The sequence below is a fragment of the Anneissia japonica genome, unplaced genomic scaffold (genome assembly GCF_011630105.1).
Source record: "Anneissia japonica isolate Jap-2015-1 unplaced genomic scaffold, ASM1163010v1 scaffold1547_len296510_cov162, whole genome shotgun sequence".
Classification (NCBI taxonomy): domain Eukaryota; kingdom Metazoa; phylum Echinodermata; class Crinoidea; order Comatulida; family Comatulidae; genus Anneissia; species Anneissia japonica.
In genome coordinates this window covers 255558-268422 of record NW_022701555.1, presented here as the reverse complement: position 1 = coordinate 268422, position 12865 = coordinate 255558, and the positions used below count along the sequence as shown (strand labels likewise).

Genomic DNA, 12865 nt, shown 5'->3' with positions numbered 1-12865 from the left:
TGGTTAATATGTATTTTCAACAAAAATTATCATTGATGATTAGTGCCAGAATGATTAATTCCTTATAAAGATATTGTAATATCAATACTAATTGTTTTTGAATGGTGTAAGAAGTGTCAGTCTGATTTTTGTTGTCTGTTCAAACCTTTTATTGTACTTCTCTTCTTACAGGAAATACCGACATGTTGGATATCGATGGCTTTCATTTGGTAGGTGTTTAACAGGCTAAAGAAATCTGACAGAAGGATACTGTCTGTCTCTTATACACATCTAGATATCCCATCTTGCACTGTGTGGGCGATTAGGGACAAGTTCCCAGAAGCTTTGAAGACTGCCCTGGGTTTTTTGATGCTATAGAAGATGATGAAATAAACTTTGTGTTGGAAGAACTATCTATAAATTGTTATGGAAGATACCTGATAAGTTCATCCTCATTAATGCAACAAATCTTATGTAATAGATTCATTCTTGACAATTCATGTGACAACTGTGCTCTGTTTTTTTGACAATCTCATCACTTATGAAAGGACATTTTGTCAGCATAGGCCTAGTGCTTTTGTATATCTGGACCAGTCAATTGTGTGTAACCTTCCAGACCTAGTCTGTAATTGTAATTGTTATTGATGCAGATAAGCCAGCAAAGTTGATTTCAAGAACATTCTGTTGTCAAGTACAGTACAATGTTTTTTGTATCTTCCCCACTCTCGTCTCTTATTTTAAAATTTTAAGCTAATACAGTATATAAATGTAACTTGTTCTTCCCTATTCTTTACATTGGTATAAACTACAGTAACTATAAATCCATATATTTGATAATAAATAGTGTTTAAAATGCAGTGATATATATTGTAATACCTGACTGCTTGAATGTTACTTTATTCTGTGTACAGTAAAACAATTCATATTAACTGTGAGAAAATACACTTGTAATAAATTATTTGACATGTACAAGGATGATAAATTGTTTCAAAATATTTATTTAGTAACACCAGTAGTCTTGAATTTACTGTATGTACAACAATAAGTAAGTGAAGCACCAAAAATATGGATGTTGAATATCATCATTTAAGAAGAAATTTTGGCTATGGTAAATAATACAAGACAATCAGACATGATAAATAGAGCAGTGCAATTAAACTTGCCTAAGACGACTAATAATACATGCCGAATTGTTGTGTTTTCCATTACCGTAAGTGCAAGTCAAATTTTGTAAGGGTCGAACAATTTCTCAATGGCATTTTGGATATGACATAGGCAAGTCCAGGCATTAGAAAATAAGCAGTTTCATAGAATAACTTTACACAAGACTGTACAAAGCCATACATTAAAATAGTTGTTCCTGTATACTGTATATTGAGCCACATTTTCATACTGTACTATCAACTTCACACATTACATATTTCAAAATTAATCCTCACAATTTGTTTTCTAAATCTGGGTCACATATTTGCTTCAAAAGGATTACTATTGAATGGGATTNNNGGATTATACCATTTTGGTGGTGGACGACGATAGTTGCTTGTACCGGGTTACCGGGTAGCACAGACACGAAGGGACCCTTAGGGGCAAAGAAAGTCATTGATCGAGTTCCTAGTCCACATTTCAAGCGCCCTGAGCATCTTACATTAGATGGACTTGTGCGCTATATAAAACTACACTATTATTTAATAATAAAGATATTTTGCAAATGAAACAGGTACAGTAATACTGGTACAGTATTAATTGTATTGTGTGTAGCTTTCATTACAAGTTTCAGCAAACAACCAGAGTGTTTCTTGCTAACGTCTTGGGTGCTTGTATGCTTTGTACCACCTTCTTTCGTAGATGCCAATGTTGGGTGGTTGTACTCATGGCAAATGTTGTATGTTTGTCTCATCATGGCGACTGACAAATACGTATGTGGCCAGAGTGTTATGTTTCGGCATATCACATATCTTGTCCTACAAAAAAATATATATACTGTTATATATTTTATTTGAATTCCACATTTCAACAACAGCTGAAAGTTAGATTTGGAGTAACATATTAACCATGTTATTATTTAATGGGGCGTTATTGTTGTGTAGCCTAGCTTCAAGGCCTACATTATATCAATAATAATCTTATTGTTACAGGAATCAGGGGCGGATCCAGAAATGTCCAAAAGGGGGGGGCCGAAAGTTAGGCCGATTGAGACAAAACTGTCGTAGGGGGTCCGGGGGCATGCCCCCGCGAAATTTTTGTGTTCTAGACGCCCGAACATGACATTTGAGGCATTCTTGGCCATCATTTTTTCCTTTTTCTCTCTTTCTTTTCTTTTTTTTTTTCTTTTTTTACCTCCCAAAAGGGGGGGCCGGGGCCGGGCCGGCCCCCCCCCCTAAATCCGCCCCTGGGAATTGGTGTTGGCTCTGATGATATACTGTAGTGTTATAGCACATCACCTTTATTTTAAGACAGTGCAGTTTTTAGACATTTAGGCTTAGACAGTTTTTCATAGGACCAGGCCTATAAAACTAGGCCTTATAGTATTATTAGTAGGCCTACTAGGGGCCTGGCCTATTATGAAAAAAAATTAATTAATGTGACAAAGTCGCCATGGCATGACAATTCTAGGCTAGTAGTAGAAACTTGAATATTAATGAGTTGGTTAGAAAATGCTACCAAGCTACTGAAAAAAGTGATCAGCCTCATTTTCACCTGATTTTCCCGTCTCATCACATCATGTTTTGTTTCTCTAATTATTGTTACATCTCAACGTTTTGAATTTTGTAAGTATTTTTCCCGAACTCAGGAAAGGTTAAATAAGCAATATATGGCCACTTGTCTCATCCCCGCACTTCCCCTTTAATGCTGAGTATAGATAAACAATAAGGAATGAGAAAGCAGATAATGGCTGTTCCCACGATATGCTGACTGTGAGGGGATGGCTTCTAAACAAATAGAGAAATAGGATATAAGCAGGAAATGGAAAATATACACATATACATATATACATATATATATATATATATACATATACATACATCAATATCTGACATCAGCCAAGCAGTTATTTAGCCTTTCTCAAACAAAGCTGCATGTTTAACTAACAAAGAAAGACAAATGATATACGTAATTATAATGCGCCTTTGGAAAAATATATTTCTTCACAATGAAATACTTCTATTCAACAAATTCCATTCACTCACCAAACTCTCTACTTATATTATAAACCTCTACACAAAATATCTTCATAATTACAGTACAAAATATTTCAAAAAGTTACGTACACAACAAACCTTACAACAACCATATTTCCTTTAATATCACTGTACACGACATCGCACCTTTCCTAACTGTTAAGTGAACATAACAAAAAAGGTCTATGATGATGCATACAACTAACTCTAACTTTAAATGTTTTTCTTTATGCTCAATACACATAACAACACTCCACACAACCTCCACCCACCGACAGCACTTAAACATTGCCAGCTATTGTCAAGTGGGCTATTGCATCATTGATGCTCTTGTTTTTCTAACATATAGACCAGTAGTTCTAAAAGTTTTTGTATCCACAGACCCCCCTCTGAATATGTTAAATGTCTTTGCAAACCCCAAGTAAGTTTACTCACTGTCGATATTTCGGCAATAGGATTGATAATATTTAAAGAAGAAGATGATTTGCCACATCACAGTGTATAAAGCTAAAAATTAGTAAAATGTTTATCACATTGTTGTAAGACAAGAAAATAAATAACTGTTGAACCAGTGGTGGCTCCAGAATTTTGTGGACAGGAGGTCTGACATGTCCCAGGCCCCCAAATAATAAATCCCTGGTAGTATTCAGGAATTGTGGGGGTGGGGGGGGATTTTTTATGGTTTAGCATGGCCCAAATTGAGCTTTTAGAGCAGAGTATTAAGGATTGGCAATCAAATAAATTGTGGGGATAGGCAATTTATAATTTTTTAAATTTTTGATCCAACAACCTTGTCGGATGATGGGGTCCAGGGCTGTCAGATGGGAAAATTCCACTCACCACTCGCTGCCACCACCTGCTCTGTGGAACAACATTGTAACTAAATTTTGAAGCAATGAGTTCTTAATTGTGTAAGAACTATATTCTCTTTTGATAATTTATTGTAATCGGGTTTATTTCTCTGTGTTTTAATTGACCTGCTCTAAGTGATCAATTAAAAATGGGTTCATGCCAAATTGGTGAGCGCGTGTTGTAACCAACATAGCTACATTAGAGCAAATCCAAGATCACATAGATTTTAATGAGCTAGGCTTCTTCTCCGAATCACTAAAAATTTGCTGCACTAAAATATAGATTTTTGTACTTTAGTGTACTACAAACGGGTCAGAAAACTTCTGGACATTTATTTGATAACATTAGGAATGTTTTAGTATGTATATTTTTAAGTAACTCCCGCATTTTAATTTCCCATTTTTGCCTGTGTAAATGCCCGTAAAGGGACATACAGTATTTGAAAACTAATATACTGTGTATTGAGTTTAAAGCCCTCTACACTATCTGGGATATATATGTGTAAATGCGTATTTACAATTTTTGTAAACAATGCAAATCAAAGTAAATTTATAATATTCTGATATTAATGATGATATATTAAAAAGTATTTTTTTTAATTATTGTTTATAGGAAGAAAAAATTTGGAAATGCGAGAAACCAGAAAAAGGTGAAATAATTTGTCAACACTAGATATTCATTAATTTTTATTGCAACATAATAAATAACGTATAAATATCTATAAGATAATCAGTCTTATCATAAGTAAGTATATATAATGCATCATGTCAATAAGTCTTCATTTTCTTCACATACAGTGAAGACTTTGATTCACATCTATTTCTTTCTATAAATAGAATTTCAAAGTATAAATACAATTTGTTTTTTCTAGCCATATACAAAAGTGAGCTAATATGCAACTTAAAACATTTAATTATTTATTGCAATCACATTCATTTTACTTGAATTTTATTTTGAAATATTATTCTAAAATTATATTTCAGAACCAAGGTGATGGTGACCAGGGACAACATATGCTCGTTTAAAGTTTAAATTAAATCCAAAACATGGTTATTTAATAACAAGACATTATTAAAGATAGTGTTAAGGGATTTGATTTGTAGTATCCTAAAGGTTAGATTTTTTTTTCTATAAAATGCACTTGCAAGCAATTGAACTCTTGTATTAAATCTTTAAAGATTTTATTGTATAATAAAATAAGTAAGGTATTATAAGAGTTTGTTACAACATCGTACAATGCCATTGCTTGTGCTCTTGCATAATAATATTTACAGTCTTTAAAAGTTTGTTCATCTAGGATCTAAAATATTTTAGTGTCCATCATTACTCTTTGTAATATTTTTGAAATTTGTGATCTGTATACTTAAATAAGGCAGGTCATCTATAGGGCTATTATCATTAGAAAAATGTAAAAGAAAAAAAGTGAAAATGAAAAGATTAGTAAGATAAAAGAATGAAAAGGAAAAGCAAATAATACGGAAAAGGAAAGAAAATGAAAATTAAACAGGTTAAGAATCAGAATGTAAAAGAAAAGAAAGGAAAGTCAAGAAATATAAATATGAAATTGAAACCTATCTTGTTTAATTTATTTTTTCTTGATGTACTTGGTTAAGTCTCATATTTTCTTAAATGTTGATGATTTTAGTCCCATACCATGCTATCAATTTAAGGAGACAAGGATTAAACATCATTGTATGTGCTCGTGGATAATTATATTTATAGCCTCATCAGGGATCAATGCTGATGTTGGATTCCATGGCTGCAGGCTGTGTTTGAGCAGACACAAGCTTAAACATGTGTCATCAAATTTTAATCAGCTAGCTATTGAGCAGTTTGCTCTCTCGTTAAGATAAGGTATTGCATCACAATAAATTTGAACACTATTTGCCCATTTGTATCACTTTATATATAAAGCATTAAATGCCAGATTGCTCATTGTCTCAAAGCTGAAACCTGCCCGGTATTCAGCTTTCCTGGGGTGGGGGGAAGCATTAGGAAACCTGGCTGACTCTTGATTATCTAGAGGTAGATCCCCATAAACAAATTGTTGTTTACGGGTATGTAGTTATGGTGGGCGGAGGTGGGCAGGGGCCACCCAGCCTTGAAGTTTTCCACCCAGTCTAAAGCTAATTTGGCTAATGTCCCTCCACCCACCCTTATTAACCAACTTTTCCACCCTTGAAATTTACTATTATTAGAGTTTACCAGTGGTATCACCCACCCACTCTTAAAATGTCTATCACCCACACTTAGTTTTCTACAGCTACAACCCTGTGTTTACCAAGGAGCACAAAATACTTGGCTAATATTTCAAATACCACTTTTCCAGCTTTAGTTTTTAAAGGATTGTAGCAAAATGAAGGAAAAAATGCCAACCTACCACCATGATTTCCAAATGTTACTGTGCTTGTGCAACACAATATTTTTGCCAATGAGAGAACCTCATTTATAGTATTGTACGGTATATAAGCCAATTAAAATTGTGCACTGTCTAGGTCAGACTTTTTTAACCTTGTTTAGCGATCCCGCTGCACCAATAATTATGATTTCGAATAAAAATATAATTTTATTTTTTACCAATTAGGGCACCTGCCACCACGAAAAAAATGGAAATTTTTTTGAAAAAATGAAGTTAAAATTTCTTCCTAATTATATAAATTTAGAGCATTTAATCATCCCACCCACTTTGCTAAATAAGAAAACAAAATTTTATTTTTATTTTGTTCCGCCCTCTTGGGGATCTAAAAAAAAATAAATAAATAAAAAATAAGCTTGCAAAACAAGGTTTAAAAAAATTCTCGCCTTACAATATAATAGCTTTTATGCATTATTTAGTTTCAGTGGGTTTGGGGTACCACTTTCGAATTAAAAACACAAATTTCTCGCTGTATTGTTGGTAATTAAAATTTCCAATAGTCCGTGCTTTACTGTATCCCAAATAAAAATGTTAGTCTAATAATAATATACTGTATGTGTTGTCTACTGAATCATTGATTAAATCTTTATGTGGATAGATTTAGTTGTACACATATCTGTTTCGTTTCATTTATTTGTATTAAAACACTCACTGAATTTGCAATACAAATGGAAGAGAAATATTTAATCAATTAATATTACAAGAAAATTCAAATTTAATAAGTCTCATATACAGCAGTTATAAAGTTTGAATAAAATTAACACTAAATCTATTACAAGCAACCAATTAAACCTATGTACAATTGTCATTGAATTTTTAAAATATTACAATTAATTTTTTAAAATATTACAATTAAAATTAATTACAACAAAAACAAGTTAGGAAAAAAATGTAACAATACAATAGGCTTATTGGTTCGTGGAAGGCGCTATATAAATATAAAACCATAAAAGAAATTGACAAAAATATATGGCAATTGCAGTACAGTACATTATAATCAAACATGGAATTATTCATTAGTTTGACTAAGGTAGGAATTGCAAAGTTAGCCAATGCGGTATAATGTATCGTTCAGTCTTTTGTAATAATAAAAATAATAATAATAAAAATAAAAATAATAATAAATATAATAATAATGATAATAATAAAAATAAATAATAATAAATAATAATAATAATAACGTTGCCTCCTTAATAGATATTGGGAGCTGGTTCCATAATAATGGTGCACTGGCAGAAAGAAATATTCAACTATAATATACATTGCCACTTTTTCCCACTCATTCAACACCGTGCTGAGCACGGATATATGCCAGTAGAGTACTTTTGAAAATGAAAGGTGTCATAACGAAAGACACAGACAATGTTGACGACGACTTCGATGGTGTCGTCCATCCGCAACGCCAACATGGAATAAATTTAGGAATATCTTTAATACCAGTTTAATACTCATCTACAGTACATGACTTAGGGATCTATTAAAATAATTCAAAATTCAATTTATACTTTATTGCAATCGAACATAGTGATTGGATATAAAGACAATAAGGTATTATGCCACGGTCATATTAAATACAATGGCGTCATGAATGTAAATGACTATTTCATTAATATAATATACAGTATAAGATAAAATTGACATTTCTAATTAATATGCTCATACGTTGTTTCTGAAATATCTTTCAATTCGATGTCCTTGTTATCATTAGAATTATAGCGAATATGACGTGAGGTAGACTGAATTAGGTCTAGATAAGAACCTTCTTTTGTGACTTGTGTTCTTAATTCCCTGCCACCTAACTCCTTTACCATTTCCTTGCCATCGTTTTTAATGAGAGACTGGTAAATTGATTGATGTGGTTGACATTGGTGTTCAGTACCATTATTATTTACCGCTTTTGAAGATGATAATTTTCTCTGAATAAAGAAATAAATGGGTTTAGGTTTATCAATAGCCCTATTTGTCAAGGTAATTAATGTAAATGTATGTTATGATACTAATAAAATAATGCAAAATATTTATTTTCATTTTATCTTCCTTTCCTCCCTCCTTTCCTGAGTATTATCCTGCTCCTCACATTACTTTTCATATGTCTTGTCTTCTCACCTCTCCTCTCCCCTGGCCTCCCCCTCTTTGTCTTTCCTTTCTTTCACTTCCTTTTGCTATATTTTTCGTCTTTTCGGCCATCTTTCTTTTATTCCTTTCCTGTTTACTTTTCTATTTCCCTTTAGTTCTTGCCTTCCTTAACTTAGAAACTTAATTATAACATTTCTGAAAGCTACATCATCTTATTACGCAATGTTCAAAGTATTAGAAAATACTAATAAACTAGTCACACTGATTTAGTCACCCCCACCCCTATTCGCCCGTCATTTTCAGGCACCTTACTTAATTTTCAAATGTATTGGTTGAAAATGTGTGGCCTTGAGGTGACAAAACACATGTGATGTTATCTGAGTAGCATTGTGTGTTTGGAAAGCTACTGTACTTACCACAATACAAAATACAAATATTAGTAAGGTACAACCGACAAAGAATCCAACACTCCCTGCAGTGAGTTGATGAACTAGAATATCTGGTGACCGTCGTGTAGTACCTGAATGAACTGTGTAAATTAAACTATTATTTTATCATCTTTGAACACCATCAAAAATTACATTAAAAAATATGAGCCAGCAAAAAGAGAACTGTATTTAAATTCTAAGTCTTAGTCCGATTTAAAAAAAATATAAATTAACAGTAAACCTTCCTCTCCCAATTTTTTTATATGGAGTTCTGCAATAATTTCATTGTTAAACTGTTAATTTAATTTGGCGTATATTTTCAGTACAGTAGCCCTATTTTTTTAATGAAATTGTAAAATTTGAGCGAGAATAGACCTGACATTATAAAATGATGTCCGTACATACTAACATTATCACTGCAGCCTATATAATAAACATTATATACCTGTAAATGTAACACTATCAACAATTTCAGTTTTTTTTTTAAATTCTGTATTTTAATGTTTTTTTTTAATATATCAAAATATGAAAATATACAGATTAACTTTAAACTATTGTAATTTTGAATACTTTACCCGTGCACTTTTTTAGGCTCTGTGGCTCGGCGATGGATTTTTCATTTGATGCATTACACATAACGGTTCCCATTGGTTTGCAGGCCTCTGGTTCAATCCCGGTTGAAGTCAGAGAATGTCCAGTTGAAACAATCGTCCCATTTACACTGATGGTAACAGTGGGACATGAATCACCCTCAGCAACACATGTAGCAACACCGTCCAACCAAGCAAAAGATAATATCCTCACGTCTAAATATGAATGTATAATCATAAATATTTATTCATTTCTTTATGGTTAAAATAGTGTAGTGGACTAAAACAACATCATTACCATATTCATCATCACCAACGTTATCACGCTTTCGTTGCAGAAAATATACTTATTCTAATACGTTATTTTACGTGCTATTAATCATTATCTTCATTATGATTATTTATCAACATTATTAATATTATTGTTATTAATGATAATTTCATTGTTCTTATTATTGTTATTGTTTTTTTATTATCATCATTAATTTACAATTTTTTTATTATTTAGAATGAACATAGCGCATTTATAATTTGATACAAATAACATATACACAAAACGTAATAAAGATACTTTGGACATGACTAGTTCTTTTGTAAAAAGGAAGTTTCCAGGAGATTCTACTAAACAATATATTGTATGAATTATTTAATTCTTTCCAACTGCACCCATATTATAATTAGGCCCCACTAAATTGCTACTGTTATATAGGCTTAAAATATTTTAATCATCACGCACATGTAACAAATATACTTCTCTTTCCACATGTAACAGTCCCTGCAAAATTTGTAACCATACAGTGATAATTTCCAGCGTCTTCTTGTTTCACATTGTCGATGGAATATACCATAAGATCTCCAATTCCACTTTTGATTGGGTTGTTATTTTTGTATATAGTATAATTTGAATTCGGATTAGCATTTACGTGACAGAAAATGGACAGAGTTTTTCCTTCTACCACTGTACTATTAAAACTACTTTTTAGTTGGCAATCTATATCTGTAACAAAGTTTAAAAGACAGGTTACGTTTAGCAGAACAATATAAACTATTGAACATTTTTCACTAACGCAAACACAAAATCAAACTCACAATGAATATTTAGGCTCTTGGTGTCACTCTCCTTGCTCCCAACATCGTTATTTGCACGACAGATATATTCACCAGTATCTTTTCTTGTTGCATTGCTAATGGTATGTTTCAAAATAGTGCCAGTCGTAGAATATATCGGTTGTCGACCCTTATAAAGAATAAGTATTGGAGCAGGATATGCAGTAGCAATTGAGCAAAAGATATCCAACAAATCACCCTCTACGGCGTGTTCAGGTAAATTGATATCAGGCGCATATAAATCTGAAAAAAATTAAGTGACGGATATAAAAATATTCCAGAAAGTGTCATCATGCAGAGATCCCATCTCATTCTCCATAGAGGACGCCTCTTGCCTTCAAATTTGGAATTTCTGGTGTGATTCTATGGTTGAAGTAAGTTAAATAGACATTTTTTTTTTTAATTTGTTTTGAATATTAATTCAGAATAAACCTATAATGTTTATGTTTATATTTAACTATGAGATGTTCTTTGAACTTAAAATTATTATTTTTTTTCATTTTATGCAATCCGTTTTCACATAGAAAAGTCAACAACATATTAAACTATTACACATAATATTGTAAAATATAGACATGGAGCATACAAATATATAAATGTGTAAATATTGTATACCCCATCATCAGTGACCCCATACATTATGAGTTAGATAAAACAAGAATATAAATACAAGGAATATATCCAGATTTATAATTCTTTTCTACTATATCTTTATTAAATCAATTGTACAAGTACAACAATATTTATATGGAAAATATTTATACAAATTTAGGCAGCAAAATATCAAAATAAGAAGTGAATTACTGTACTGAAAGTGAAATCTTACCAAGCTATAATTTTTACATACATGTAATTATTTTTTTTTATAAAACTAGAATACTTTTGATTATCTATTTCAATTTATATAATAATGCAATCCATATAGAATAAAAAAGGTTATTACATTTACTCATTATAGTTATTAAATTTTTATTATTCTAATTATTGTTATAATTATAAAAATATTATCCATGCAGAATAAACAAGGCCATTACATTTGCTCTTTATAGATATTACATTTTTATCATTCTCATTATTATAGTTAAATTATTATCCATACAGAATAAGTAAGGTTATAATCATTACTATCATTAAGTTATTATCCATGTAAAACAACAATGTTATTACATATGCTCTTTATAGTTATTACATTATTATTATTATTATTATTATTATTATTATTAGGCTATTATTATTAATATTGTTATTATTATTACTACTACTATTACTATTATTATTATTATTATTATTAACATCATCATCATTCAATTATGATATGATATTGAAGACATGGATTTTAATAATCATACAAACATAACAATGGTATGAAAAATGACATTAAGCTGTCAATATTATACATACTGATAAGAACACATTTTATAAAACTGAAGCTGAAGAGAAACAAAATAAAAACAAATTGGTGCTGAAGTAAAATGTCAATTGAGGTTTTTATTTTAAAAATAGAAAACCAACAAATCTTTATTAACATTGGTGACTGCGGAAGATTAATACCCTATTCAGACTACACTCTCTTGCGATCGGTTGCGATGTAATCGGTAGTAATTCAAAACTGATTACTCCCGATCGCAATCAACGAACGCATTCAGACCAACACAAACTTTACATTCTAGGGCCTGGCCTCCGGTGGCTAGGCCTATGTTGCCTGACCTCAGCCAAACAGTGCCTGTGGAATTCGTTGTGATTCGTTGCGATCAGATTCCGTGGTAATCGGGAGTAATAAAGATTGTAGCACCCAATCGCAACGGGTAACAATTGCGATATCGATTACATATCGACTGCTATTGGTGAGCTTTCAGACACGATTTTACCTTGCGATTGGGTGCGATTGGGTGTCGCAATTGCTACAACCGATCGCAATGCGATGCTAGTCTGAATGGGGTATAAGTGACTATGTAATACCATGGAATATAAGTTTGATCGTAATACCCTATAGTAAAGTAATATGCTAATGAAAAATAATAATTTTGTATTTTAGGAAAGTGTGTAAAAATATGAATGAAGTAAGAATATTTTAAAATTATATAAAATAAATTTAGATAAAATAAAAAAATTAAAATGTATTATAAATATTAAAATTTATAATTGAAATTATATGAGATTTAAAAGGGGAGGTGGTGGTGGTCAAAAGTCCGGAGAAAATTGTCCTAGGGGAGGTGAAATTGTCCTAGGGGCGAGGCG

The 12865-nt window shown here is 31.6% G+C and overlaps 1 protein-coding gene across 1 annotated transcript in view; it reads right to left on the bottom strand.

Annotated features, from left to right (window-relative positions):
- The window catches only part of LOC117103643 (sialoadhesin-like), a 42837-nt gene that overhangs the window by 12704 nt on the left and 17268 nt on the right, over positions 1 to 12865 (bottom strand). Inside the window, exons 3-7 of the mRNA XM_033244226.1 lie at positions 10610 to 10870; positions 10257 to 10517; positions 9506 to 9736; positions 8919 to 9031; positions 8089 to 8342 (exon numbers count right to left, since the gene is read on the bottom strand). Of these exons, the coding sequence (XP_033100117.1) occupies positions 8089 to 8342; positions 8919 to 9031; positions 9506 to 9736; positions 10257 to 10517; positions 10610 to 10870 (1120 nt within the window). The remainder of the gene's footprint in view (positions 1 to 8088; positions 8343 to 8918; positions 9032 to 9505; positions 9737 to 10256; positions 10518 to 10609; positions 10871 to 12865) is intronic.